Source organism: Eutrema salsugineum, unplaced genomic scaffold (genome assembly GCF_000478725.1).
Source record: "Eutrema salsugineum unplaced genomic scaffold, Eutsalg1_0 scaffold_2, whole genome shotgun sequence".
Taxonomy (NCBI): domain Eukaryota; kingdom Viridiplantae; phylum Streptophyta; class Magnoliopsida; order Brassicales; family Brassicaceae; genus Eutrema; species Eutrema salsugineum.
Genome location: NW_006256829.1, coordinates 1639285 through 1661901, shown reverse-complemented (window position 1 = coordinate 1661901; position 22617 = coordinate 1639285). Strand labels below are relative to the sequence as shown.

The following is a 22617-nucleotide window of genomic DNA, read 5'->3' as shown; positions in this document are numbered from 1 at the left end:
CCATTGACCGATTTTTCTCTTCTCCTTGGGTGTATAAACTAATGCAACCATTTTTTGTTCTGATATATAAACTACTCCAATATTTCTTAGTGGATGAGAAAGGTTAACATGTGAGAGTGATCAAAAGTAATGAAAACTAGAACAGAAATATTTGATACTATCCAAAGGGGTGATTAATTAAAGAAACCCCCCAAATGCAACCATACTGATTAAGACTAAGTCCAAAAACATCTACAATCCTTCAATTCAAATGTATATATCAACCCACCTTTCTATATCATGTCCTTAAAAGTGTAACGCGTAAAGGTCACATGTAAGTACATCAAAACTCATCATGAAGTACTGAACATAATTAGTATTATCACTAATAAATTATGAAGAGGCCTAACTTTATCAGAAAAAGAAATATATCTTTTAAAGAAAAGAGGTGATAGGAAACTCATGAAATGGGGACTTTGGGTGAGGGAAAGAGAGAGACATGTGAAGTGTTCATAGGCAAATTGTGGACCAACAATGCACATGCTAGTACTCTTCTTTCATCAACTTTTTTTCTTAGTTTTGTGCCAAAGATAATGTTTTGGGTCTCTAATGTTTTACGATTATCTATTTGTTCATAACCATATATATATATATATATGTTTAATTTTGGGAAAAACTCATGTTTCTTTTTTTCTTTCTCCGATTATAATATACTTTTTTCCATATAATTATAGATCTTCGATCGACTATGCCGTATACATTTTTTTTATATATAATCTAATACTGATTGTCATCATCGAACAATAGTATTTGCCCACTCGATCTTGCTAAAAAGTAACTTATTTTTCCTTCTTCCTAAACTTCATTTTGTTTCATATACTCTTCATTCACTTTCATTCATGTTAATTTTGTAAACAACTACAAGCCAAATCAAAATACATCTACTAGCAAAGGGCTATCCTCCAAGTCTTCCAATTCAAAATACATCTACATGCAACACCACATTTCCAAACACGGTTGTATCTTAAAAATGATAAGTCGTACTGATACATCATATGTTTTGGAGACGAGGATGAAACAGTTGCGAACTCCTACAAGACACTTAGATTCCCATCCTCTTCCGCAAGAAGTGCAGTCTCATTTCGAAACGCTAATGAATCAAAGAGAAGAACAACTCAAACTCCTCTTCTCAAAGCATGCCAAAAGAAAAAGACCGCATAAGGGGTTAACAAGTCAAACTCCACTATATTCTCTATACTCTTTAACTTTACTGAAACTCTTTCTTCTTTGTTGGAATAGTAGTGTTTCAAATGATCCAACCAATAGAAAAGAGTATATGTAACCTGCAGACATATATAGGTTCACGTTCCTGACATTGAGCATTTTGGAAACTCATTTTTCACCAATTCTGATTTTGCTGCAAACTCGTTTTCCTCTAAAGAAGACCGAGGTTTTTTTTTAAAAAAAAACGTGGTGCTTTGAATACAAAATTAAACAAATAAGCTAAACCGATGATCGACGGATTAGAATTGGTTTGGTTCCATGTCCATAAAAGTGAGAAAACTCAAGACTTTTCAATCTAAATACAATCAAATTAGTAAGAACAAAATCATAAACAAAAATTAATATATTGACAGGTGTTTGGATGTGTAAGATCTACAACCAAACAAAAATTATGGGCCAATCTGTTTGAACAAGTACATTTGTTTTGAACAAGAATATACCATTACAAATAGATGTTTTTAATTCTATATAGAAAGTAAATTATCAAATTCATATGCACTAATATAGCATTAATCCTAGAATGGATATTTACATTTACAATTCGTTTGATCGAGATAATGTAATCCGTGCTGTATTATTCTTATTTTGTCAAAGAATTAAACCCATGAATGATCAAAAGATTGTTATTTTTTCGGTAAAAATTAAGATTGTCAATGGATTAGAACTCAGAACTCTTGAGTTCAGATATATATAATCAAATTACAAGACTAATGAGAAGTTGAAGTTAAATATAAATAAAAAAACATTTAGATGTGTTATAGTTCTACAACCAATACGAAAACAAACCAACCAAACAATATGAAGCTATATAAAATTAAAAATCAAAGAGGATCAAACTGATAGAATATGATTTTGGTGCACATTTTTTTTTTTTGGTTGAATTCCAAAAAATATCATTATAAAAAAAGGTGAGTTTTTATTGGTCAAAGATGTTTACGTTAAAAGAAAAAAGAAAAGAATGTATTAAATGGAACCAAATTTCAAACTTATGATAGATTTTTTTTTTTTTTTTTTATCGCCACATTTATGATAGATTATTTCCTCCATATCTCTAAGATATATATTTATAATTTTCATACATATTAGAAATCTATGATTTGTTTGTTGTCAGTATATGGTAGACCAACAAAATAAACATAAATAATTCTGTATAGAGCTACAATATCATCAAAATTATCATGGTGAAAAATATATATGGTGAAAAAACTAATAATATACGATATATCTGGACACAATTTAAAATCTTAATCTAGAATTTAATAATCAAACCTTTTCTTTGTTCAATACAATGGATAAATTTCTTATACATAACGAATATGATTTAAAATTTTTGATAGAAAAGAAAGAAAACTATAAAAATTTGGTTTTTCTAAATTTGAAAATCTCTGCGTCATAGATGGATAAACAGCACCAAGCAAATCTAGAATGCTATAATTCTAATAAACTAATATTTATTTCTTAATTCAGCAATTCATGTATCCATGGAAATATTGACTGTTATTATAATAAGTTTAGAAAATAAAAAATTATAGAAAAAAAATAAAGAAAATCGAAGAAGAATGCAAAAGAGTATAATGATGAAAGGTCCTACCTTTATGCAGAAACCCCCCGTGTGCCCACTCTCCCCTCTCCATTAATACTCTCTCTCCCCAATCCTCTCTACCATCATCATCAACAATGGCCTTCTCCTTCTCCTTCACCGCCTTTCTCCTCCTCCTCTCCTCCATCGCCGCCGCTTTCTTCCTCCTTCTCCGCCGCACGCGTTACCGTCGGATGGGTCTTCCTCCGGGAAGTCTGGGGCTTCCTCTGATAGGCGAGACTTTGCAGCTGATCGGAGCTTACAAGACGGAGAATCCTGAGCCTTTCATCGACGAGAGAGTGGCCCGGTACGGTTCTGTATTCATGACGCATCTGTTCGGTGAACCGACGGTTTTCTCTGCTGACCCGGAAACGAACCGGTTCGTGCTACAGAACGAAGGGAAGCTATTCGAGTGCTCTTATCCAGCTTCCATATGTAATCTCTTGGGGAAACACTCTCTGCTTCTTATGAAAGGTTCTCTCCATAAACGTATGCACTCTCTCACCATGAGCTTCGCTAATTCTTCCATCATCAAAGACCATCTCATGCTCGATATTGACCGGTTAGTCCGGTTTAATCTCGATTCTTGGTCCTCTCGTGTTCTCCTCATGGAAGAAGCCAAAAAGGTAACCAAAAGAAAAATCCTGATAAGCAAATCCTATAATAAATAATTAAATAAAACCCATTATTGTATTATTAATTTTCTCCTCCTCACTCGATTAAAGAAGATAAAAAAGATAAACCGGATCGAGTTAGTGACTCAGTGAGCCAGGGCGAGTCACCGCATGCATCGTGTTTAACTGTATTTGTATGGTTATGATGATGATGCAGATAACGTTCGAGCTAACAGTGAAGCAGTTGATGAGCTTTGATCCAGGGGAGTGGAGTGAGAGTTTGAGGAAAGAGTATCTCCTTGTCATCGAAGGCTTCTTCTCTCTCCCTCTCCCTCTCTTCTCCACCACTTACCGCAAAGCCATCAAAGTATTCATTTTTATTTTTTTTATCTCTGCTTTTTATTTTATTTTAAGTTAATCATGTTTTAGACTTAATTTATATAAATTTGTATGTTTTTAAAAAGGCGCGGAGGAAGGTGGCGGAGGCGTTGACGGTGGTGGTGATGAAAAGGAGGGAGGAAGAGGAAGAAGGGGCGGAGAGAAAGAAAGATATGCTCGCGGCGTTGCTTGCGGCGGATGATGGATTTTCCGATGAAGAAATTGTTGATTTCTTGGTGGCTTTACTCGTCGCCGGTTATGAAACAACCTCCACAATCATGACTCTCGCCGTTAAGTTTCTTACCGAAACTCCTCTAGCTCTTGCTCAACTCAAGGTATTTTCTATGTTTAGTAATATAATCTCATTCATGTGTTGTTTTGGTTTCTTTTGAAAATTTTATCTTTTAGGGAAAAATTCAGATTTTAAAATAGTGTTTTGATTATATTTTTAAAAAGAAGAAATTGCATTACCGAATCAAAAACAAGACACGTATGAATGAAATTTAGGTGTTATGTGGTTGGTTTGATTGCGATTCATCGAGATTTAGTGTTTTGGAAAAGATATTAAAAATTTAAGATTCGATCTATTACTGCATGCAAACCGGTATTTTAGGACCACCTGCGCATGTTTATTATGCTCTGCTTTATTTGGGGGTTTATGGTACAAAAAGGATTTGATTTTTCTATATATAAGATGACTGAAATGATTGTCTTCTTTTAAAAATTAACGAAAAGAGTGAAAAAAATTTGAAAGTTAGCTGGATTAGAGAAAACAATTAAAAAAATAATTAAGTCTGCTAGTTCTATAACAGTTAGATGTGTTGCTATCTCTTATATAGTTCTTCCGCTTTAAGCTTATTTCAATTTATTAAGTAATTAAGAGATGTGAAGAAGTAGTTGGGAAAATATAAATTTTCATGTGAATGAAAAGAGGGGAAAAAGGGGTCAGGACTACAAATTGGAAGCATAATGATGTTTAGTGTTGGCCTCTAATTTTCTCCATCATTTATATTTCACACGGGTGTCTCGATTTGTTGAATTATTTATTAATGGAATACACATATATATATATATATATACATATATTTCTATTATTATCATCATTTTCCATTTCTTTAAAAGAGAACAAATAACACGTACACATCAATGAACGGGGTTAGGTTTCTCTTTCTCTGGTTTATCTCCAATGAACTACTAGTTTACATAGCAAGTTAGCAACAGTACAATTTAGTCGGTTGGTACTAATAATTGATTGTTAAAAAAAATAAAAATAAAATAATGACTTTTTGTTTTAGAATAGTGTTTTGAATATAGCCTTCGATCTTGGTTTAATTAATGGTTCGGTAAAAAGACAGTTAAAAATTTAAAATACGCGACATTAGCCGCGTAAGACGTTCTAGACGTCCTGATAATTTATTCAAATTATAGATACAGTATATGACAATCTAATTTGGACTGGTTTAATCTATTTGGATTGTCTAGATGGTTGATATTTAAGCAACAAATAATTGAGAAATTGTTAGAGAAAAAACAAAAATTCTTATGTTTAACAGGGTAGCCATGATAGATCCTTTTAAATTTTGCATCAAATTTTGGACCTAAGTTTTACATTCTATTTATTCTCTTCGATCAATTTCACATTTCTATATTAGGCGTATTATTAAGTGGGTTTGAAGGTGAAAAGTGTAAAAGAAACAAAAGAAAAAAGAAAAAACAGGCAAAGGGTACAAATTACCGTAAATGTCAAAGTAGTCATTCTCGAACCTAGACAACATCATAACCTCTGTTTTTTTTTTTTTTTAAAATTTAAGAAATATGAAATACTGTTGAAATAAGGAGTTACAGTCTCGCAGAATTGACCAGTTTGTCTCCTGAAACGCACGCATAATTACGCTTTTACCAAACTTCATCTTATCTTTTTAATTGTTTGCCAACAACTTCATCTTCTTTATCTTGCTTGTTCGAATATTCCCCAATAAATATCTCTTTTACATTAAATATAAAAAGTATTTTCATAAATATGTTTGTGCTACGACCGACAAGCTCTCATCCCATTTCATTGGTCCTAATACTTTATTTTAATTATAAGTTGATGTCACTAGTTTTGTTTCTAAGCATGGTTTTATAGTCACTAGATTTAGTGCGTCGTCGCTTGGTCCGAATAGCACCAAATATATACCAAAGAACCGGGTCAAAACTGTTGGACTTATGACCTAATTATAATTTTGCCTTAAACCTTCTCTTTGTTTATTTTTAAACCTTATATCTTTTAATATTGGTTGATTTGGTATTCTTCCTTTGGTTGAGAAAACAGGAAGAGCATGAAAAGATTAGGACAAGGAAGAGTGATTCGGAGAGTCTTGAATGGAGTGATTACAAGTCAATGCCATTCACACAATGTGTAAGTCTAGTGTACTTACTCTAAAGCTTGGAGCTCTTGTCTCATCCGTTCTAATCACTCCTCATTAATCTCGTATAAATCTATTTGGACTCAGGTGGTTAACGAGACTCTGCGGATAGCTAACATCATCGGTGGTGTTTTTAGACGGGCTATGACGGATGTTGAGATCAAAGGTAAAAGAAAAAAAATCTTAAATTTAAAAAATGAGAAATGAGTCAATTCCGTGTTAAAAAAAAAAAAAAACAAAGGCAAGGAAAGTTCTCACATTTTGTAAACCGGAAAAAACCAGGTTATAAGATTCCAAAAGGGTGGAAGGTTTTCTCATCATTTAGAGCGGTTCATTTAGACCCGAACCACTTCAAAGACGCTCGCACTTTCAATCCTTGGAGATGGCAGGTAGTCATTGGCATTTCTTGATATTAAAGCCATTGTCATTTCTTGAACTTAACACACTTAAATTTGAGTTATTGAATAATGATTTTTTTGCGGAGCAGAACAACTCGGTAACGACAAGCCCTTCTAATGTGTTCACACCGTTTGGTGGAGGACCACGGCTTTGTCCCGGTTATGAGCTGGCTAGGGTTGCACTCTCTGTTTTCCTTCATCGCCTAGTGACTGGCTTCAGGTATATATCTTCACACACGTACAGTAATATAATAGCAGCCTCTTCTCCTATTTAAATGGGCTAAAACTGATTTGGTTTTGATGATTTCTGAGCAGTTGGGTTCCTGCAGAGCAAGACAAGCTGATTTTCTTTCCAACTACAAGAATGCAGAAACGGTACCCGATCATCGTGAAGCGCCGTGATGGTCGTTTATCCGCAACTTGAAGAAGAAGGAAGAGACCAGAAGATTTTATTTTATAGAACAACAGCATTTTTCAGGATTAACTTCTTCTTTTTGCTCGTTTTGTGTCTAGAGTTTGACAATAAAAGAACCATTACTTTATAATGCCTTGGCTTCTGTATATAAAAAAAAAACTTTTGTTTACCTTTTGTGTTTGCATAAATCTCTTCTGCTTTAATGTCTCTAATATAATTATAGCTAGCTTGGATACGTCGAGCTCAAGGAATAGTTTGAGAAGATGCACATTTACAGCCTAATGGGACATATGATAAAGTCTACAAACTGCAAAACAAAACGAACTAAAAGATAACAGATGTTGCTAGGGACTTTGACTAGATGAAAATTCCCTGCAAAAAGATGTTTTTTAACCACCGATGCTTTTATCCTCTAGAGTGGGACATTCTGTGTTTCAAATCGTCCATAGCACTTTCAATCTTCTGCAAGCCGAACATCTATCGCAAAATTTTGCTTGCTGCATCTTTGTAATCTCTTGCTGCAACACTGAACCAGGCACAGAAATCCTTGTGATAAAGAACCTGAGGGTTTGTGAAGATTGTCACGTGTTTATCAAGATGGTTAGCAAGATTGAAGATCACCGGTTTGTTGTAAGAGATGCATCTCGATTCCATTATTTCAAAGACGGGTTCTGCTCGTACAAGGATTACTGGTGATTTTCCAAGATTCTCTCACAAACATGATACTCAGATTTGATTTTTCGCTTGCGCGGAATGTTACTACAGAGGGATGTATCCACAAACAAAAATGCGTACAGAAACTACAGAAGTTCATCTTCTACAAAAGGGTGTCGTTAAAGCCTGTTCTGATTCTAGGATTTGCTTCGGCGGGTACGTTTTCTTGCTGCTCAAGTAACAACCGACCTATCTTTAAGGTACGCTTGAGAAACAGAGGAGACTCGATTGCTTCACCTTCGAGATTCTTCTTATTGCTAAAAAATCAAAATTTATGTCAAGATTTGATAAAAGATATAGTCATAAATGGATTTATGGGCAACTCTCTTAAGACAGTTGTAGAGAGAAATGATGAGTTTAGTCCAAGAAATACTTCGTAAAAATACTAAAATTGTTGATTTGTTATTTATATATGTATCAAGCAAATGAATGGTCACTAGCTACTACCTGAAATGAGATGATATAAAGCTTATTACGAGAAGCTATCAGTGTGGCACATTGTCTTCCGCTTGTCTGAAAATCGCAGTTACATTGTCTTCCGCTTATCTATATCAAAGCTACTACTGCTTGAATTTCTTTATATCAATTTCTTCAGTTATGGATCTTATTATAATAAGAGAGGTCGAAAAATCACACCGACCGTTTCACGTAAAATATTGTCTGGCTTGTGTGTAGCATATCGCAGGATTCGTTGTTATAAATTCTAGTTCTTGGTTCAGCTTATAAGGCTAAAGTTGGGTTCTAAGTAAGCTTAAAACTCGTTTCTGATTGTTAAACACAATATCTACGAGTATATTATGTATCAAAATCTAGATCATCACACAACCAAAATCGCATGAACAAAAAAGGACTACACTTTCCCGCCTTCCGAAAAGTGCAATCTGGCTATCAAGGGTTTCGCTCCTCTCGTCTTTCGGTCGAATCCTCTCACACATACATACCCTACAAATTTAAAAGATACATTATATCTGAAACTTTAGTGAACATCATCAATCTATGAACTTGTTTCAAAAGTTTTCTATAAACAAAAGAGGGCGGACAAAAAAAAAAAAAAAAGAATAGTAAACTACATTTTGAGATTTTTAATCAAATAAAAGGAAGATGTGGCTGTAGCATAAACAAATTGTAACTACCTTTCAAGAAAGCATGCTGAACTGTTTGGGTTGGCATATCTGAAAATTAGCATAAATAGTTAGAATATCTTCTTCGTTTTTAAATGTGCACAAGAGAATAGAGTAAAAAAACTAAAAGGAAAGCCATATACCTTTGAATATTGATTGTACTGATGTTCCAAAATATACCGTTCTTCTAGGTAAGTTCCATAGCCATTCCCTTGGAACACTGATGGGGATTAAACTAGAAGCATGATCCGCAAAAACCTATATCAACAAAAATACTATCAATATTGAACTAAATGATTAAATGGAATAATTAGATAATTGAATTGAAATATAACCTCATTTGTCTGAAAGTAGGTCCCATTGAGTGGGAAGCTACCCCTCATTGCCGTTTTGCAGGGTATCTGCATGAAATTTTACTAACTTGTTATTTGCAAATATTTGTAGAAACAGGTAGTTAGCGGCAACAGAGTAGGACGCAATTGCTTACCAAGATTGTGCCTCTCACGAACTGTGATCTTGCTTCTGTTACAAGAGAAACAAGTTTAAAATCACTGTGATTATAGAAACTTTTTTTATATCGATCTAAGTAAATGACTAATAGATTCGCAGATCAGTTGATAATACCTGGTGTCCAAATGGCTAGCAAATAAGAACATGGATCATCAGGTTCTCTCTTCTCCAGCTGCCATAACAAACGCAAACAGCTAGTTAGATTTTTAATACAGACACAACTACAGCATTTTTCCTTCAATTAATCTCTGTTTGTGTATGCCGGATAAATCTGTAACTGCCAAACACCGATCTAAGTTGTGTGTTTCAACTATATTATAAATTAGGCACAACATATCTAACATACCTCAGCGAGAAGAGGATGCGAGTCTTCAAGTTCATAACTGCAAATATATGAAAACAAGACAGCCACAGTCAAGTGTTAAAAAACGTCAAGTTGAACAACAACATTTGTTTGAATTCTATGTGGAATGAGAGCATGTAATTCCTGTTTTATTTCAATTAAGATACTTACACTTGGTGTTCTGTCCTCAGCCTACCGACATTCTTGAGCCTAGGCATTGGAGTAGCTGCAGCTTCAACTAGAGCTTTAGACATGTCTACATCTTGTAGTTCTCTGCTGTGTTCTATAACTTTCTTCAAGTTATTGGTGAATGTATCCAGATTCAGCTTGATTGTAGGAATCTCTTCATCATCCTCGTAAAATGCATCCTCTACGTCAGCTATTGATACTTGTTCGCATTCCGGGGAAGACGGTTCTTCGATAATTGGTTCACAACATGTGGTCTTGCTTGCTGGTTCTGAATGCATTACTACTTGTGACCCTTGCTTTCTCTGCAATGTCTCTAGAGCCAAAGGGTTTTTATTCGGTGTCCTCATGCCTTTCTCTGGACCGGGTAAAGCAAGTCTTCCACTGTAAAACAAGTAAACTTTACTGGAGTTATATTCTGAATAAATGTTTTTTTTTCTCGTAATGGTACTAAAGGTTTAAGGGATATCACCTTGCAAACGCACTAGCAAAATGTCTGCATTCACCTCTCATCGGACATGCATTGCAATTAGGTTTGCTTTTTGTGCAAAAGACCTGAAACAAATAGTCTAAGTAGATTAAAACCTCATGCCGGTTTATCCATACAAATACATAGATATGTGATATTTTTGTAGAAATACCTTTCCAAAAGTAATCATTTGATAGTGCAATTCATACCTGTGAGATGATATGGCGTTAAGCTATAATGAATGGGTGTATTAAAATGAGCAAAACAAATATAAGATAATGACAAACATGATGAGAGCTCTTACAAAGTTTTTTGGTCGAATTTGCATAAACGTGGCCATAGATACTTTTGAATGGATTCAAGCACCGGATACCTAGTTAAACCAAACCCTTGGAATCAAGATGTAACAGGAATTAAAAAACAGTTTCCAGTTAAGACCATATTTTAGAGTGCTTACATTTCTAGAAGATGCAACTGAAGTGACTCCGGGAGCGGCTGAAGAGGTACCCATCCAAGTCTAACGGCTATGCGCCCAACATTCGTATCAACCTGTCAATAAGTTTTATCGTAAGTTCATTACATCATATAATTGACTTCACAGAAGAAGAAGAAGAAAAAAATAAAGATTCGGCTTACTGGAAAGGCAACTTGGTGCAGCGTAAGAAGCCGCACACATTCCACACTTTTTAGTCCCAATCCTCGAAAGCTCAAAAGATATTCTCTGCATGATTGTATAATATATGAGAAATACGCAATGCAGTATTGACGAGAAACTGCCCAAGTAGTAATTTTTATATGTTGTGGTTTAACACAGAAGAAATAAAATACTTTTCTTTGAAACTCACTTTGCTTGGTCAGGTGGAACGTCTCTCAACCATTCCAGATCAATGCTTCCATGATCTTTTACCAGACGATTAAGGAAGGCCTGCAACATATTCATGTTCAGAGTTAAATACTTAAAAATGGAGGTTATTCGCTAAACCTGGCCACATATTGATAAAATTGTACCTGTATACGTTCCGCGAGCATATGGTTCATTCCACGGCTCTTGATTGTCTCAGCAACTTCACTAACATCAGCTTTTCTTACTGCCTCCCAGTCCACAGTGTCCATCGTCCTTGTTGTTTTTTCTCTTTTTCCTGCTCTACCTTCTGCTTCTCTTCTTAAACTATCCCAATCAAACCCTTCTTTCTCCTCATTTAAAACCTTTTTTCCTTTTGCTTTTACTGAGGCCTTTTTTCCTTTTGCTTTTAATGAAGCCTTATCCATTGGATTGAGATCTTTGCACGATTCATGTCCTGGTGTTTTTTCTGTGCCTCCTTGGACATGAATACAACTCGTGCTTCCATCTGGAATCAAAGTCTCTGTTACAAGCCCTTCTTTGTGTTTTGTCGACGGAACGCTGCTAGAGCTTTCAGGCCACTCAGGTCTCTGACATTTCAAAACATCCTCCAAACAACAAAAGGGTTCATTACTGTCATCAGAAGACTTTGTGTGCCCTTTCAGTGATTCGAAATCCTTAACTTGTGAGCTATAATCACCAGGAGACGTATTTGGTGATACTTGTAAGCTTCCATGATTGCTTGAAACCCCAAATTCTTGCCTTGAATTGTCATACTGATTCTTCTGATTGGACTCTTCTACTGAGACTGTATCAGATGTGGTAATATCTCTTCCTTTGCCTTGTACCTGAGCAGACCCTAGCGACTGTAGGAGCTTCATATAGGAAATAGAATGCTCTCCTTTTGAGTTGATCTCTGAGCTTGATCCTGCTCTCTCTGTATTTTGAGGATCATCAGAACCCAGTCTGTCTTCCGATGCAGAATCTTCCGATGGAAAAAATTCTTGGACAAGGTACGTTTGATCTGTCTTATCAACTTCTAAACTTGAGCGTTTTTGATCTGAATCAATGTGCATCATTGAGTCCGTGGTTTTCCCAACTGATTCATGAGCTGAGCTGGGAATATCACTGCTTCTTCTAGAGGTGTCATTCCTGTTTGCATAATCCTTCTCCTCCTCAGGCTGTGTGTCATGGTTATGGACGTGTGGGTTTGACATCGATTCCTCTGAGTCCAAGTAAGTTATTCGGATAGAAGGCATGGAGCTTGATCCTACGTCAAAGTTACTGGTGGGTACTGCCGGGGCAGGGAACTCTGCAGCAAGTGACATGAAAGCAGAACTACAAGAAAACATAACAAAAAATTTAGAGAAGTTAGCTTTGCGTTCTGTTGCTGTCTTAAATTTAGTTTCGACATAGAATTATACCTTGATAGGTGGTCAGAGACGTTCTGAGTCAGAAACACTCCAACGACAGAATCGACGACAGACCCTTTCCAGGGAGTAAAACGTCGATTCCCTGTTACAAAACCGAAGATTATAACTAAGACACAATACTAAATTTAAAAAAAAAAAAAAAATGTTGTAGTGAGAACAGAAACCGCAAAAAAAAAAAGGACAAGTGTGGTGTACCTTGTACAAGATGCATTCGTGCTATAAATGAGTCGGCTCGTCCTCGAAACACATTTCGTTCCGCCTCCCACCATTTCGCCTTCTGCTCGTCTGATCCATCAACCCCTTGGCTATCAATATTGTCCATTAGCAGTTTCCACACAGTATGCGTCTCGTTGTCTAGATCAACCTTTGCTCGTGCACGCCCCTTTTTGACAGGATTTGAAGGCACGATCGCTCCAGCACCACCGGTGAAGAGTACAATCTTGTTTCCCGTGCTATTCATTTTATTCTCCCTGTTGATTTCTAATACACCCAACTGGTCACATATTGCTTCAACCGAGTGAAGTTGTTTCCAAATTTCTTCTGGAGGAAGACCTGCGGGAAATAACATCATACAGTAATTATCAACAAAATAGTCTGCATTTCAGTAAGTTCAAGAAAGAAAGCGAATTTACAATTGTGTATATGTATTCTTTACCAGCAAATGAAGGTGAAAACCGGCCAATATTCGGGTGAAGAGTTATCTGGTTGGTTTGTGATATCTCAGACTTAGTGGTTCGCTTCTTTTTGCTCCAGGTCACCCACCTCTCAACAAGAACGTTATTATTATTCAGTGGTTTATTATAACGTCCTGCTTGTAGCTTCTCTGAAACGTCTGTAACTTTAATGATAGACGACAAGTTTCGGCATCGAGCTTGGGCTCTAGTTTCTTTCTTTATCGGTTTGTCTATCTTATCCAGCCGAACATTTGACTCAAAACTCTGCCTTCCTCTAAACGTTCCTTTACCTTTTTCTGCGCCACTGTTCTTTTGTTCCTTTCCCATTCTTTTACTTTGGCTCTGATTTCTTTTGGGCGTGCTAGGGAATGGAACAAGCCAATCTTTTGATTCTTGATTTCCGGAATCTGTCTGCTTTCCTCTGCCGGCTGATTCTATGTGTTTAGTATCGCTGCTGTTCAACTGGTTTTCTCCGTTTTCTGGTTTGAAACTCTCGTCCTCAAAGTCCAAGGCACGTCTACAAACTTTCTTGGCAGGAGCTGATTCTTCAACTGGCGTCGATTCTTGATCCTTATCAACTTCTTCTTTCTTCCTCACATGTTTCCTCTTATGCGTTTTGGTTTCTTGACCTTCAACAGCAGGTTTCCTCGGCGTTTTGGGATCTCTCTTCGGTATAGCTTCTTTAACAACTTTTGGCCTGTGCTTCTTCCTCTTTGGCTTTTCCCGAGTCTTGATCTGTTCAGCAACATTGTTACACACTGTGCCTAGGATCTCCACTGCTTCATCACATTTTTGCAACATTTCTCCACAAATCATTTTCCCTGCAAAAGAGAATCAGATAACAGATTTCTCAGTAAAATTCTCATTGATCACTTATACAGCTTCCTCAAATTTCAACAAAGCAATTCCAGAATCAAACCCCTCTCTTACTTTTACCAATCCTCGTCTGTCTCTGTCCGGAGGAAAACACTGATGATTCAGTGGTGGTCAAAGCCAGCAACTCTCTGAAGGAAAATTGTTCAAGACCACTCATGTCTTTGTTCCCAACGAATCTCCTGCATGCGATCACTTCTTTAAGCAATTACCCAACACTAATCATCTTTGAAATTTAAAACAAACAAAAAAACAATTACCCTTCCGCCACCTGATACCGATTTGTGTAGATCGGACCAGTTGGCTTGAGAGGTGTGTGAGGAATCCATGAAGTTTGATTGCTGCTGCTTTCCTCTCTGTTTTCTTCATCCATTTTTACTTCTCTCTTGACTCTTCACACTCCCTTCCCCCACCGGAAAATTTTGATTTCGCGCCGGAATTAGAGAAAGAAAGAAACTTGCAAGTTTCTATTTTTAACTACAAAGAGACAAACCAAAAAGTTGGAAACTTTTTTCAAGCAGATCATCAAATAAAATAGAAACGTGATTATCAATGTTTCATGAGTCGGAAATGTTTAGATCCACTTTTTTCTGGGTTGGTTTTCGAGAGATCTCATTCATTTTGGGTGAGTAGCGACATGAACGACGATTAATCCGTCAGGAAGATGACGACTTTATAGATTCACAACAAAATGAGAAAGAAAAAAAAAGAAACGGTAAACAAACACACTAAAAACATAGAGAAATTAAAGTCGGAAAATTTACCAGTAGAATCAATAGCGGTGATCAAAGTGATATGGAGTTGGGTCGGTGGTAGCTTTGAGAGGATAAGAGCATGATTATTGCTAACTACACTCTTTCTCTTGAAAACGATGCCGTTGCTGCGTTAGAGACGAGTAATATATACCAAAAGCAGCCTTTTTGGCCTTAACGTAAGAATAAACGAGACTGCCTTTGTATCTTTCAAATAGGCGTTTGTTTTAGCGCGAAAGTTCGTTTGGCCGCGAAAATTTTGTAATATTATTAAAAAAATATTTTTAATTTCTTATTTTAAATTATTAAAAAAAATTAGCTAAAAGATCTGCACCGTGTGTGAACTTCAAACAATTTATGAATAAAATGTTTACATTTTAAAAAAACTATTTTGATATAATAGGTATATATTCATTTATTAATTTATAACTAACCAAAGTTTTGATTGGATCTATCCTCAAAAATAAAATTTTAAATCAATATTCGTTAATAGGTTATATGTGAAATCTATTAAATAAAGTAATTTACCACTATAACCAATTTTGAATTAAAGTTGGTTATTATTGTTTAAAACATCCATCAATGTTTTTTGATAAATAAGTTCTTGTTGATTATTTTTTTATGAAAATTCAATCCATAATTTCATGATTAAAAAATTTTAAAACTATTTAAACTATATTATTTGGATATTAATATATTTTTATCTACTATCTTCTACACAATTATCACAATCACGTCTTCAAACATTAAAATGTAAGGAAATCTAATAAATAATATAATCAATAATAAAAAATAAAAACAAAAAGATCTAAACAACTATTAGATTTTCAAACAATCAAATGGAAAATTATATTAGTCCGCGCAAGGCATGGAAAAGTTCATTTAGTAAATTTGTTAATATATCCAGAAAAATGAGGAACCAAAAATATGTTCTCTTATATCTAATTTAAGTATAGGTAGATCTATAGAATATTTTACCTTTTTAAAACTATCTTCGAGTGAAAAGTTAGCAAGATGTTGACAAGCATACATATTGTGGAATTTATTTTATAGAATAACAACATTTTTCAGGATTAAATTTCTTCTTTTTGCTCCTTTTCGGTCTAGAGTTGGACAACAAAAGTACCATTTACTTTATAATGCGTTGGCTTCTGTATATATATATAAACTTTTGTTTACCTTATGTTTGCATAAATCTCTTATGTTTCGATGGTACAGAGTGTTAAGTAGCTTCGTAACGTCGTCTTTTTGAGTTCAAGGAATAGTTTGAGAAGATAGTTACTTTAAGTTAAGTAATCCCGTAACTTGATGAACAGACAAAACTTACAAGGAGAGAGTTGGAAAAATCTAATGCAACTAGAGATTCAAGCTTGAACAGAATCTAATCAGTCTAGAAAATGACACTTACATCCCAGTGTTATAGTGACTACATCAAACTACTTTCTTGCGACTTCAGTGCCGATTCTACAATCTTGACCTTTTTGGAGTTATCGCTGTTCATGAGGGATAGCTTGGAAAGTGTGGACTGAAGCTGTGACATTTCTGTATCTTGAATGTAGTTTTTCTTTGAATATTGCTTTTTCTGAGTTCCCGCAACGACTGTGCTCCTGGGAGATTTTGGAGCTGACTTTCTCACTCTTGCTCTAAGGGTTTCAATGGTTGATTGAAGCGCATCCACCTCAACTCCCGCAAATTGATCTGCAATTTTTCATTTGAAAAGATGATGAGATGGGTTTCGGTGTATCATTAAAGGAAAAAAAAAATTATAGAAAATATTTGATTTACCGAGCTCAGACTTAAAATCCCGTTCTGCTTTCGTCAATGGTTTCTTGTGTGTACCAGGCAAGCTACGGAGACGTTGCAGGCGTTTCTCAAGAATATCATGTCTTTGAATTGTTTTGTCAATCCTTTTCTCCAACACGGATTGGTTCTTCTCAACTTTAGTCATTTTCTGATTTGCCTCAGCAAGCCGCTGGTGTTGGTCATCTATTATTCTCTTCAGGTTAGGACCATGATGCTGCAGCTCAAAGTAGACCTGCCAAAGAAAAAAAACACGACGAAAATCTCATTAGTAATCACTGTGATAAAAAAAAAAGGAGTAGAAAACACAGTGACGCTTTGTGTTGGGTTTTCTTTCTCACCTTGTGCGCATACTCGACGTAGTTTTCATGGAAAAGCTTGACATAGTTATGCAGCATTGATCGGCCTTCTACGGAATTGGCTGGAGTTGACCGTTGATTAGGTAATGTATGGGGAGCAATTCTTATTTTGGGACCTGCAAGGATCTCCTTGCTTATGATGCACGGGGGATCTTGCTCTTTCTTCTCTACTGCAGTGGAGGACTCTGTCTTATCTGTACTGACATGAACTGGAAGCAAGAGATCCCAAGTTTTCATCTCTGCCACTATGCATTCTCCTGAGGATAAGACTGCAATGATCCATGCATACCCAAACGAATCTGACATTGGTACAAAGCCTAACAGACAAGATACTGCAGATTCTTCTTGGCATGTACTTAGCACGGTATGAACAGATGGTGTTTTGAGAGCTTCATCTCTTCCCGTGGCCTGACTTGTGAAGGGAAGAGAGTGTAAAACGGTTGAATCGATGCCACCATCGTGGAGGGAGTATATTCTTTCAGGCAAAAGGGAGTCAGCGAACAAGGTAACGAGAGAACCACTTTCACGCTTTGTGGGTAGAGCCAAATCAACCATTGCCAGTCTTAACAGTGGTGGTGGATGCCCTAACCATGCAGTGTGATCAAGGGGCAGGTTTGAAGTTGCAACTGGAAGCTCACCTACGTTTGACTCACAAATCATTGCAACTCCTTGAATTTTGTTGTGGGAGTTCATGCGGAGACGAGATGCGCTACCAGAAATCCAAACTGGCTGGATTTCATCGACCAGAGCATCAACTTGTAATTGGCCACCACTCCAGGCAGTTACCAGAATCGAATCTTTACTGACAAGATTATATAATAGACTCACTGCCCGGCCTTTACATTCTGCCTCCCGAACGGCAAAATCTTCATCTCCTTCACCACTAGATGCTTTGTATAAAGGGCCCTGTACCAAACGAATACTAGGGATCAGCATTCCAAGGCAAGCGGTAGATGCACAAAGAACACTTAGGAAATAGGTGTCAGCCTTTTTGTCCCCATCTATTTTCCAAATCAAGGCAAGGTGAATTATCTAAAAATCTATGATGAGGAGCACTTAAAATCCCCACGGAACAAACCCAAAAGAGAGGGGAATCCTTACCTGTAAAGCCACTGACGAGTCAATCATAGCATAAGGATGAGCATTCACTACCATTATATTATCAACTCTAGTTCCTTGTTCAGTCAGATCTGGAAATACAGCTTCCAACCAATCAATTGCCAGATTGGAGTTGCTAACAGCTATTGAGTTGGGTGACTTAACCCCAAACGTATTAGCATCATTGTAAATCTCCAATATCGATTCCCATTTGTAAATACTGTTGCAATATACATACGAAGCATACTCAGTCAACCTCCAGAACCGTTACACACAAGACAAGACAAAGTACTAAAACATCTTCCATAATTTTTAAAGGTTCGGCATGAGAGTGGATAGGTAGTGGAAGTAATGCAGTCGTATACAAGGCGTCAGCGTGAGCAAACTATAGATAAACCAAAGGAAGCATGAGACCCAGCAGAATCTAAACCCTTAAAAGCTTTAAATGTGCTAGAGAGCGTAGATTTATGATCTAATACAGTTTAATGATAATCAATCATAAACCACAAAAACCAGAAAGAGGAATGACAAGCAGAAATAGCCATAATTTGCCTACCTTCCAAATGGTACAACTGGGCACAGGATATAAATTGAACCATCAGTGAATAATATAAAGACCTGCACAAAGGATTCGGTCAAGAACTAACTATATATGTAATTGACAAGATAACTAAAAAATAGTGACGTCTCCATTCGTTATCGAACAAGTAGAACAAACATATGAACTGAACTTACAGTAAATCTATCCCACAGATGATCTCCTCCGAAACTGAAATCAGCAGGATAGATTGACGAAGCTGTTCTAGATTTTCCTGGTTCAACAGGCTGTAGATAGTATTCTTGCTCTGGTATCTCAGCATCTGAAGACAAATCAAAAAGCCTAGCAAAAAGCATTTGTAGCAGCGTGTCAATGGAAATTACCTTTTATAATGAGACAGAGATGATATAACCAGCAAGTAACACAGTATGGCATTGCATGCCAAGAAGTTAAGAATCAACAACCTTTATTACAAAATTCATACTCGAACATCTTTCCAAAATGATATTCATCAATACATACATTGCCATGTCTATACACCTTCACTATCATTCCAAAAAAAAAAAAAATTGTTACCTGAAAACTGCGTCTGAGGATAAAATTCCCAAATGCGTGTCACTATCGGGGTGCCACGATGCTTGTAGCAAGTGTATGGCACTGTCACCACTAGAATAGATTTCTGAGCCAATAGAAACTACCCTGCAACCCATAGATCATGAAGTAATGAAAATGTATAAGCAGAAGGAACAGCGTAATCTAGTAAGTCATGGATATAGATGCATCTTAGTAGAGGCTTAATGCGTAATGTTTACCTGCAAATAACATTGTCTTCTATCACAGAAGCACGTCCGAATAGGTACATCACACATATCCCGTCTGAGCCAGCAAGAAGTACAGCTGATCCAGACTTATTGATGGAGATTTTGGTAACAGAAAATGTCAGCTGGAGATCTGGTTGCATCACCTATAATATCATTCATTCATCAGTAAGAAATTGTTTTAGGATATTAGCTCTCAAAAGATCCGTTTTCCACAAACGGCGAATGCAAGGAGAGATTAAAGACCTTGGACGGGACTGCGGCGAGGACGGAGGTTGGTTCAGGTTCACCCAAGCGCAGAGACAATCGGTGAAGAAGATATCGTTTGGAATCCCAGAAGTATAGCCTAGAGTCTCCGTCCCAAGCCATATAATTCCTCGGAAAACGCTGCGACACGGCGGGTTCATCTTGGGAGGAGGGAACAGAAGAGAAAACCGGGTGGCTCTGGAGAGGAACCCACCGAACCGCCTCTTTGGGTGTCGGAGATCGCCGTGATTCCGGCGTATCCTCTGGTTCTTCGAAGTTAAATTTCATAGTCTCTTTTTCACACACACACTGTATCCGTGTTGGTCGGCCGGAGATGCGGCAGAGCGGGAAGAGACGGAGGAGTGTAGACTCCAGCGAAGCAGAGGAAGCAATGAAGCAGATACAGATGAAACGACGTCGGGTGGCTTCTTAACTTCAAGCCAAGTCTCAACTCAAGGAGATGGGCTTTTACTCAGCCCATTTAAATACATTTGAAATGAAGGACTCGTTTTAAATAATGTAAAATTGAATCTGAACCCTAAATCATCGTCGCCGTGGCCTTCTCCGCTACCACCGTCGTTTCCACCATCCCCCTCACTGTGATCTTCGCTGCATTTTTCTTCTGCCTCTCCCATCGGTGCGTTTCTGTCTCTTTCTCTTGGGTAACTTTAGATCCGGTTGAAGCAGGGAATTAAATTTAGGTTTAGCATTTTTCTGTTCATAAATCATAATTTGACATGGTGTTGTATGGGTCCACGGGTTGGGATTGGAAAAAAATTCATATTTGTTCCTTGCTCTCAAAATGTGAGAAAGATGGATGATCCTGGTCATTCTGCTATGCTTATGAATATTTTGGTTTGATTTACAAAATATTCTCCGTTGCATTTCACAGTGTTATAGATTGGTAGAAGAAGGCGAAATTCGAGAGAAGGACATGGAGAACTTGGAAGATCTGAAAATTCTGGCGGAGCAGTGGTCGCATCAAGGAATTGAATATCTTCAGAAGATACCACCGACTCAGCTCTATGTTGCTATTGGCGTTCTGTTGTTGACAACCATTTTGTTCTTGTTATCCAGTATGTTGTCGACACCACATTTCTTTCCTGTCTCTTGATCTTTGACTGTTAGGCATTAGTTTTTGAAGTTTATGCAAGATCTCCTCATCGGTTGGCATTGATAAGTACATCTAGACTATTCTTCTAAACGTCTTCTATAGTTTTTCTTTTGCCTGCTTCTGTCTACAATTGAGGAGCTTAATGTTCTCAAGGTATCATTTTAGACTTGTGATTGAGCCAGAGTATCAGCTCTTTCGATGTGAATTTGTTTATGTATTGGATAAAAACTATCATTGTAGTTACTGAGGTCTATGCAATATTACATAAATAACTTGATTTTTGCTGTTGTTAAACTTTTCATTCTTGCTGGCTTATGCAGTTCGCTTGTTCAGACGTACCAAATCCAACACTGTACTCCTTTCTGGGCTGAGTGGAAGTGGAAAGACTGTGCTCTTCTATCAAGTGAGTACTTTGGCTTCACGTTCCTTTCCTCATATGGAAATTGTTTATGACTTCCTCCGATTGTAGTTTTTTTTTTTGTTTGAAAGTCACTTCTGTCCAAGTCAGCGTGAATGACTAGTTAATTGTTGGGCAGTCATAACATGATAATTGTTTGATTGGCAGCTCCGAGATGGATCATCCCATCAGGGCACTGTAACATCAATGGAACCGAATGAAGGCACTTTCATTCTTCACTCTGAAAAAGCTAAGGTAAAGATTCTTACTTTGGCCTGTTCTAAACAAGACATGCAATTGATTGTGATGCATGTATTAACACACTACCAATCCGCGTCCCGTATTTTCTCTACGTGACAGAAAGGAAAAATCAAGCCTGTACATCTTGTTGATGTTCCTGGGCACTCTCGGCTTCGACCCAAGCTGGAAGAATTCTTGCCCCAAGCAGCTGCCATTGTGTTTGTAGTGGACGCCTTGGAGTTCCTCCCAAATTGTCGTGCAGCTTCAGAGTATTTTCAAACTCTCTCTCTCTCTCTAACATACACACACACACTGACACACACCCAAGAGAGATGTTTACCTCTTGGAAAGCACAATCTTAACTAATGAGGCATTGCCATGGTTTTGTACGGTGATAGGTATCTATACGACATTCTGACCAATGCCAACGTTGTCAAGAAGAAGATACCAGTCCTCCTTTGCTGTAACAAGACAGATAAACTCACTGCACACACCAAGGAGTTCATCAGGAAGCAGATGGAGAAAGAAATGTAGGATATGCAATCTTCTTAACAAACCGATATTATATATAAAGCCTATCTTCCGCGTAAACGCAATCATCATCTACTTGTTAATTAGTTCTTTTTCCGGTTTTTGCAGTGAGAAACTGAGGGCTTCAAGGAGTGCAATATCTACAGCTGATATAGCCAATGACTTCACCATTGGAATCGAAGGAGAAGTGTTCTCCTTCTCGCATTGCTATAACAAAGTCATTGTCGCTGAGGCATCTGGACTCAATGGAGAAACCGTTCAGGTCCAAGACTTCATCCGGGAATACATCAAGCCTTGAGAGCAGAGCCGTGGGCTTAGGGCCTTAATATTTTAGAAAAACTTAGAAACCTTTTCTTTGTAAGATTTACCCATTACAATTTGTTTTTAGTTTTTTAATATATTCAATATTATTGGTTAGATCTTTTCGAGTGAAAATATAAAATAAAGAAAATAACATAGAAGATATTTAATAGAGAAAGTAAATAAATTTTTTAATGATTGTTTG

General features: G+C 36.8%; 4 protein-coding genes across 4 annotated transcripts; 2 read left to right on the top strand and 2 right to left on the bottom strand.

Annotated features, from left to right (window-relative positions):
• Positions 1 to 2880: 2880 nt before the first annotated feature.
• On the top strand, positions 2881 to 7219 carry LOC18017887 (cytochrome P450 90A1). Its single transcript, XM_006398964.2, has 8 exons — positions 2881 to 3468; positions 3674 to 3823; positions 3921 to 4169; positions 6149 to 6235; positions 6330 to 6408; positions 6525 to 6631; positions 6730 to 6860; positions 6956 to 7219. The coding sequence occupies exons 1-8, from the start codon at positions 2941 to 2943 to the stop codon at positions 7062 to 7064; spliced, it is 1440 nt and encodes a 479-aa protein (XP_006399027.1). The 5' UTR covers positions 2881 to 2940; the 3' UTR covers positions 7065 to 7219.
• Positions 7220 to 8562: 1343 nt separating this feature from the next.
• LOC18017886 (protein ROS1) lies at positions 8563 to 15069 on the bottom strand. The gene is made up of 21 exons (XM_024156129.1): positions 14984 to 15069; positions 14480 to 14696; positions 14277 to 14401; positions 13328 to 14167; positions 12868 to 13224; positions 12664 to 12754; positions 11407 to 12577; positions 11244 to 11323; positions 11035 to 11119; positions 10856 to 10947; positions 10703 to 10771; positions 10571 to 10607; positions 10402 to 10484; positions 9915 to 10313; positions 9747 to 9783; positions 9515 to 9572; positions 9378 to 9412; positions 9226 to 9291; positions 9034 to 9148; positions 8903 to 8941; positions 8563 to 8711 (listed from the first exon to the last, which is right to left on the bottom strand). The coding sequence occupies exons 2-21, from the start codon at positions 14590 to 14592 to the stop codon at positions 8620 to 8622; spliced, it is 3984 nt and encodes a 1327-aa protein (XP_024011897.1). The 5' UTR covers positions 14593 to 14696; positions 14984 to 15069; the 3' UTR covers positions 8563 to 8619.
• A 1198-nt stretch (positions 15070 to 16267) lies between these two features.
• Positions 16268 to 20199, bottom strand: LOC18017885 (nuclear pore complex protein NUP88). Its single transcript, XM_006398962.2, has 9 exons — positions 19831 to 20199; positions 19579 to 19730; positions 19343 to 19465; positions 18964 to 19108; positions 18785 to 18846; positions 18232 to 18448; positions 17113 to 18036; positions 16757 to 17006; positions 16268 to 16669 (listed from the first exon to the last, which is right to left on the bottom strand). The coding sequence occupies exons 1-9, from the start codon at positions 20116 to 20118 to the stop codon at positions 16398 to 16400; spliced, it is 2433 nt and encodes an 810-aa protein (XP_006399025.1). The 5' UTR covers positions 20119 to 20199; the 3' UTR covers positions 16268 to 16397.
• A 152-nt stretch (positions 20200 to 20351) lies between these two features.
• On the top strand, positions 20352 to 22533 carry LOC18017884 (signal recognition particle receptor subunit beta). The gene is made up of 7 exons (XM_006398961.2): positions 20352 to 20467; positions 20723 to 20906; positions 21265 to 21347; positions 21510 to 21596; positions 21702 to 21850; positions 21980 to 22111; positions 22221 to 22533. The coding sequence occupies exons 2-7, from the start codon at positions 20765 to 20767 to the stop codon at positions 22408 to 22410; spliced, it is 783 nt and encodes a 260-aa protein (XP_006399024.1). The 5' UTR covers positions 20352 to 20467; positions 20723 to 20764; the 3' UTR covers positions 22411 to 22533.
• Positions 22534 to 22617: the final 84 nt, after the last annotated feature.